This window comes from Raphanus sativus, chromosome 6, assembly GCF_000801105.2.
Source record: "Raphanus sativus cultivar WK10039 chromosome 6, ASM80110v3, whole genome shotgun sequence".
NCBI classification, from domain to species: Eukaryota; Viridiplantae; Streptophyta; class Magnoliopsida; order Brassicales; family Brassicaceae; genus Raphanus; species Raphanus sativus.
The window spans coordinates 36177968-36185160 of NC_079516.1; the positions used below are offsets into that span (position 1 = coordinate 36177968).

Genomic DNA, 7193 nt, shown 5'->3' on the forward strand with positions numbered 1-7193 from the left:
ACAATTGTTTTATATGCCAAATAACTTTAACTTTTGCAACACCTAAAAAACATAGCTATATTCAAAGTTCATTAGGAAGGTTAATAAGATTTAGTGTGTATGTTAATATATAGAGGCTAGAGATTTTTCTTACGAACATTATTGCTAATGTACCACCACATCTTCTTTGCTCTTCATGTGACCATTTGATCTGCTTCAGTGCGTCTATCTTTGTGTCCTGAGTGCTGAACAGAAGGCAACTAGCAAGTAATGGGATGAGTATAGAACTGTATTTTTTTTTTTTTGAACTGTAAAATCAAAAGGTTCTTTTGTCAAAGTTCCAACTTTTGGATGACTTCCATAAAAGATGAAAACTTTGGTTTCAAAATGAAATAACAAAATATTTATTTCTGATTAAAAAAAGGAGCTCAACGTGCAGAAAGAACATTCACATACTTTAATAGCAACGCACGAAAAGTTCCAAGACGAAAGTCAAACCAACGAGAGAGAGAGAGAGAGTCTTAAGCCCAGTTACAAAAAGAGAGAGAGAGAGAGAGTCTTTTGGTTATGGCTTTCAACAGTGCGGTAGTTGTGGCTGTAGCCGACGTCTCCATCGACGCGTGGCAGCTGATATGGAGGGTTCCGTCGTCGCAGAGGATCAACACACGGGAGCTTGTGGACATAGCGTTATATCAGTTAAATCGTTTAGTTTTCTGTTTATGGAGTTTTATGTATATCCCTCCTTCTTATTCCATCAACTCATACACCTACGAACCCATATCTACGTTCTGATGATCGTCGATCTTCTTCTTCTTTTGATTGACTTTTTATCCTTCATGTCGCTTTCTGAGCTGATTGAATAGGTGATGAAGCCCTCTGTTTCTTGAAATTGTTACAACCTTTTCTTATTTTCTTTAGACACTGTAAATTACGCTTGGTTATTCAAAGGTTTTTTTTTTTTGAAAGAATGGAAAATTTATTCAGTCAACACTTTTACATGTAAGTTAATAATGTTGAAATTTTTCAAAGTTATGGATAACAGAGTTTAGACAAAAGAAACGATATTCCTTATGTTTCAGATTGATGTTGTTATTTGAGCAATGGTTATGTTCCTTTCATGCTGATTCTGTGATGTTAATAAACGTAAGACGTTTCAAGATAACAAATGTTTGCTTTTAACACCAAGTGTTGATTGTTATTTCCTAGTAAGACCATGAAGCTGGTCGTTTTAGACACTTCTTAGATTGTACATTTGTTGTATCCATGAATTCATTAACCAAGGTTTCGCAGATCGGATGGGTAAGTCTTGATAAACATGAACTTTTGCAGATTTCAACGATGGTTTTGGACAGAATTTCAGCGGAAATTATTCTCTAACGAATCACAAAATCTTTGTCTGTTCCTTACACGAAGACAGAAATCTTCTCGAGTTGAGTCTTGACATGCTTAATCAATTAGCCCTTTTTTTTTCTCTAAAAAGTGTAATCAATTGAACTAATGAGTAACTGATATGAAACCTAATAATATAATAACAATTATGTTCATATGAATACCATTAAACAAAAAATAAAATGGTATAACCATTTATGTTTATTTTAAAACTAGGTGTTTCGCCTAGACTTAATAATTTTATGGAATATATATGCGATTATTATAATTAATTTTTTTTTAAAGATATTTAATTTTCTTAAACGTAACTAAAATCTATAAAACTATGATAACAATCACATAACAAATATGCAATAAAATAAATTAAAAAGTAAATTTTCATCTTTTGAATCCCCATTACATCAGTAAAATACTTATTTAAACCATCAATATCAATATGTACGAAACTACAAAAATACAACGGTAAATTTTCATCTTTTGAATCCCCATTACATCAGTAAATTACTTATTTAAACCATCAATATCAATATGTATGAAACTACAAAAATACAACGGTAAATAAATCAATGTAAGTAATATAAAAATCAAAAATAAAGGTTGATGATAGTTTAAAAAACTTAAAAAGCAGATAATTTAAATAATAATAGTAGATATTCTTTAGTCGATAAACATATATACAAACTTGTCTTATTATTTTAATTTATTTTAATATCAAACAATAATATTTATGATATATGTTTCTCTTTTTTCTTTTGACAACTTTTATTATAATTAAATAAAATATTTATGATCAAAAATATAATAAAGAAATATAATAATTCTTTAAAGGTTATATCGATATTAACTATTCTAACTTTTAACGTGAGAGCTCAATTGCGAAAAATCACTTCGCAGCTAATAGTATAAATGAGGTATAATTAAATTTTCTAATTGGTCTCACATTGATTATTGCTTATTTTAATATGTTATAATAGAAATGATCAACTATTTTTTTCAATTTATTTTGTATTGGATAATTATTTTGTATGTCTCATGAATAACCTAAAAAAATCTAACCGTAAAAACATCAAACATAGTTTGTAATAATATAATCAAATATTATAATATTAGTTAACTTTTAGTATTTTACATTTCGTTAAATATTTTTGTATCCAAGTAAATTTATATTGGTTTTTATTTGTTAATTTTTTGAAGTAAAGATAAGCATTATTTGATAAAAATCGCAAGATATCTTTTCATAACTGGTACTTGCCATAATAATAGTAACTTGAATAGTTTTTGTAATCTTAGATATAATTCGAATATATTTCATTGTTAACATATACTCCATAATTATAGATCACGTTTTGTTATGTAGTTTAGATGGATTTATTTTGTTTTCAGAATATTTTCATAATTTAGATTGTGTTTTGAAAACAAAATTCACTAATAAATTTTAATTTAAAGTAATATCAATAATAAAATTAAATAGGAGTGGCATGATATTGTAAATAAATAAAAAAATCAGTATTGATAATGTAATGTCATTTCATTTCCTATAAATAAGGCTTGCTAGCCATAAAGAAGAAAACAATCACATTCAACAACACAAAGTCATTCTTTCTCCCTTGAATATTCTCTAGGTTTTGTTTTGTATCAAATGATTACAAGACAAAAAATAGGTTCGAAAAGTTTTATTCTTCCATGATGGGAAACAGAAATATATACAGTTGTATTCTAAGAATCGGAACGCTTGAAACCGTCACACTATGTGACTTTTAAAAGTTTAAAAAAATAGATTAATCATCTAGACTATGTAATTCTTCTTTATTAATTAACTTTGGTATTGTAATTTTGAATTTATGCTCGTACTATTTTTAAAAACATCATTTCCCCATTGTACTAAAATAAAGTTCCTGTATAAGCATCTTCAAAATCGTGTTGCTGGCACTTCTCGTCTTTTCCTAATATGTTTTGGCATACACTGCTGGTTTGATCCTGAGCTAAAACCTGTTACTAATTTATAGATTAAAGTCTGTCCCCTACAACTTGTTATGTTTTCTGTTGTTTTTGTAGGTACCTAAGTCATTGTATCAGGTACATTTTTTGTAGCATTGGTTCAGGTGGAACAGACTATGTGAAGTCCCGTGAGATATCATGCTAAATGGTTCGTGATCCTGTTCCTAAGGGTTATACGATCGTCTCCTGACCACTATACAGTATAAGAACCAATTCTTTCAGTTTTCACTAAAGACTTCATTGTTATGAAGCTCTGTAGTTCCCTTATCGGCAGATGGTCCTCTCTTTCCTTTTCACCAACTGGCATAGCCATGAAAAGTTGTCCTAAGTGCTTGTATTGTTCAAGGAACCAGACGGCTCAGTTTGTCAATGTTATCAGCGAAAAATTAGAGAAGATAAATTTCTTAATCATTCTGCAACTATTGCTCCATAAAAGAACATTCAGACTTGACTCTCCTTAACAGTATCTGATCTGCTAGCTGGCCATTATCTGGTGAATCTTGGAATGAAGTGTTTTAGTTCTTTTCATGATCGGCATCCACGAAGCTAGTGGTTCAGAAGATTAAAAAAAATCACTGGAGAAAGCACTTTGCTGGAATGTCTCACCAGCATTTTCTTCTAATCATGGGATACGCATCAAATGTACATTTGTAGGTATTGTGACAAGTACAGATTTGTCAAGTGTAGAGAATAATAGTTGGAAACTGAGAAAACAAGAAGTGTAATGGTAAAGGGTTGGTAATTGGTAGTAGTAGTGGTAGCTGCAGTTTTGGTTGGTGTGTTTGTGATATTCAGTCACTAATCTGTTTCCATATTTCATTTCCACTCTAATGTATGTATATGTAATCTATTTCTTGATCTGTTGTTTGGAGTTGTCATTACAGTGTTACTCATCCATTCCTACAATAGAGATTCAAGAACCTCTTCTCATCAGGGTAGCTCTGTATACATTAAATAACTGCAGAATCAATAAGTTAAGCAAGAAAAAGGAGACTTAGATTAGGAAGACTAATAGATTAGCTTCGAATGCAAAAATGCAAGTGCCTCATAGTTTGTTTGACCTGTAGAGAAGAGGAAGAGAAATATCTCAAAATGTAATAAAAAAAACAAAACAGATTCTTGTGCGTTGTCTCCTCCCTCTTCTAGCCTTCACCAAAATCTGGAATGCTTCTCAAGTCCTCTTCTTCTTCTTCTTCACTCTGAATCGCTTTCCATGCTCCCCATTGCCTTCAATCCTCTTGGTCGCTTCATTTAAAACATCAGAGATGTCATCTTTGCATCCACAAAAGAAACCAAGTGTACTCTCACTATTATCTATTGTCGTAAAAGAGAGAAGAAACTGAAAAACACACAGTTAAGTACCTTTTTTGAAGTCTTCTTCTCTCTTACTTCATACCTCTCTTTGCACAGATCTGATAACCAAGTACCTGGACTCACCAGCTGGTGTAAAAACATTCCATACTCATTAACTATGAGAGGGGAATTGAAAAGAAAACACAAATGATAAAAGTTTATTGATGAAGGGGACTCACAAGCAATGTCTTCTGAACCAATTTGGCTCGTTTCTTGGGTCTTTGAGGAAGCTTGCACCCTTTCATAGCCAAGAAATCTTCTTCCTTCTCCTTATTTGACAAAGTTATAAACAACTTTGGCCACACATGCTTCTTGGTTTCCTTCACAGTTTCCTTTATAATTTTGCCACTCTCATCTGTACCCATAGAACCCCTCGTTGTGTAGTATCTATCTTCCTTCTCAGGGGATGCCACAAACGATCTCCTAACATTACCACCTGTAGAATCTACCATCCTACATAAAAATGCTTTTTACATCAAAAAAAAAAACTATATATAAAAAGAAAAAAAAAGAATCATACAGCTCTGAGTCAGGCTTACTTGTTTGGACGGTTAAGATGGCGAGAAGGAGAGCCTCTCTCAGAAGACACAGCCCGCGACATGAGTTTGCGCTTATTAGACAAACAATCAGTTGACTTGCGGCTTTGATCTTTCTTAACTTTCATGCACCTAACTCTTTTCCTCTCCCCCCATTGCAACACAAAATCAGCCTCAGTGGTTCCGTTTCCTCTCTGTCCCTTCGCTTCTTCCATCACAACCTTTACACAACCAATCCAACAAAGACACATACTCACACATCAAACATTCTTCCCCCCAAAAAATAGACCAATCTGAACTAATTAGTAGATACAAAGATCCCCCCACTAACCTCAGGATCTGCAACTTTAAACTCAGCGGCTTTGGCTACCACAATACCAGAATCACCCTACTACAAAAGAAGCAATATCCAAAACAGTATAAGAAAAGATAAAAAAGAGTGCTAACAGCAGAGGAATCGATTCTTCAAAAGTTCTATAACCCCCAAATCCACCATTGTTTTAGATAACAAATACAGAGCCACAAAGCAGATCAAGACAGATTAGATAACACTTACAAGAGTGAAACCGAAGACAGAAACTGTGAATCTAAACTGGGAAGATATATAGATTCAAACTCAAGTTAAAAATAAAATAAAAAATGGTGAATGAGACCAGAAGATCGAACACTTTCTTTTATTTGTTCTCTATCTTGAACTTTAAACACACACACAAGAAAAGAAACTGCTTACTGTTTACCCTCTCTGATCTTTTACTCCGACGCTCACCTTCTTTAGCCATTTTTTTTCCTTTTTTCTGCTATACCTTTTTGCTATTTTCTCATTTAATTATTTTTAATTTAATAGCAACCGTCGGATATAGAATGGACGGCTAGATGGACTTTGATAGCATAAAAAGCCCTAGCCTGTAGTGTTATTACGAGAAATTCGTTATGGATAATAACAAATTAAATTTTGACACGTGTATTATATGACGGAATACGTTACTGTCGAGAAAATCTTATTTAAGATTTTGCGTTAAGACAGTAAAGATTTAGTACCACGCGCTTCTGACAGTCTTCTAACAGCGGTGGTCTTCACGCCTCAAAAAAAATATTTGTAAAATCATAACTTGGGCTAAGATAGGCCTCTTCCCCAGATCTCTCTGGCCTCTAGTATCCATTGCATTATCTGTTTTTTTTGTTTTTAACACTGTGTTTCTTATTGAGTCATATAGGTATAAAATTCCAAAGTATTACAAAAAATAAAAGCATAAACTATACCAGTAGGTATGTCACATGATACGATGGATAGACAGTAGCAAAGAAGCTATCCAAATCTAAGAAACAAAAATGCATTACACATGACAAAGACAACATCCTCATGATGGTACATGTGCGTTCAAATAGAAGGCTGGAGTAGAGGCTAGTGCTTCTGCCAAAATCAAGGATTGAAATTTTACACCGTTTCTACAATGGAAAGTCGTCAAGAGAACATTAGACAAATTCCGTAATTGATGTCTTCTCTTTTGTTGGTAAACTATAAACTCAAACCTCTAAATTGTTTGGCTTTTCTTTTATCCATATTAGCGACTTGAAAAGAACTTAGCTTTTAAAGGTTCATCTCAAAGAGATCAATTTCACCAAAGAAGATGAAAATCCAATAAAAGCCAAAGACCATGGAAAACAATCTGATAGTAAACACACTACTCCAATAATACCGAAACCAACACTTTCAACAATAGGATACCATGAATGGACTCAACCAGGCTGGAAACACAGCCTTTGCATCATGCGAGAAGCATCATGGCTTAGGATCAAAACATCACCATCTGCTCGAGTGGAGACACATACAGTGGAGACATACGGAGACCATAGAAGAACACAGTCTTTAAACTCCATAAACATCCTCCGTTCTACGCCGCAAGATCTGCTTGATGCCTGACAGAGAAACAACCAAAA

The 7193-nt window shown here is 32.9% G+C and overlaps 1 protein-coding gene across 6 annotated transcripts; it reads right to left on the reverse strand.

Annotated features, from left to right (window-relative positions):
* Nucleotides 1-4349: 4349 nt before the first annotated feature.
* LOC108831210 (uncharacterized) lies at nucleotides 4350-6026 on the reverse strand. Of its 6 annotated transcripts, none has more exons than XM_056987660.1 (6): nucleotides 5986-6026; nucleotides 5587-5658; nucleotides 5259-5476; nucleotides 4899-5172; nucleotides 4730-4806; nucleotides 4350-4613 (listed from the first exon to the last, which is right to left on the reverse strand). In XM_056987660.1, exons 3-6 carry the CDS (start codon nucleotides 5468-5470, stop codon nucleotides 4538-4540), a joined length of 639 nt encoding a protein of 212 aa, XP_056843640.1. In that variant the 5' UTR covers nucleotides 5471-5476; nucleotides 5587-5658; nucleotides 5986-6026; the 3' UTR covers nucleotides 4350-4537. The 6 variants fall into 6 exon arrangements, with proteins under 6 accessions (XP_056843640.1, XP_056843641.1, XP_056843642.1 ...); XM_056987661.1 differs by lacking the exon at nucleotides 5986-6026 and adding an exon at nucleotides 5812-5979 and having other exon boundaries at nucleotides 5587-5646; XM_056987662.1 differs by lacking the exon at nucleotides 5986-6026 and adding an exon at nucleotides 5812-5979 and having other exon boundaries at nucleotides 5259-5486; nucleotides 5587-5646.
* Nucleotides 6027-7193: the final 1167 nt, after the last annotated feature.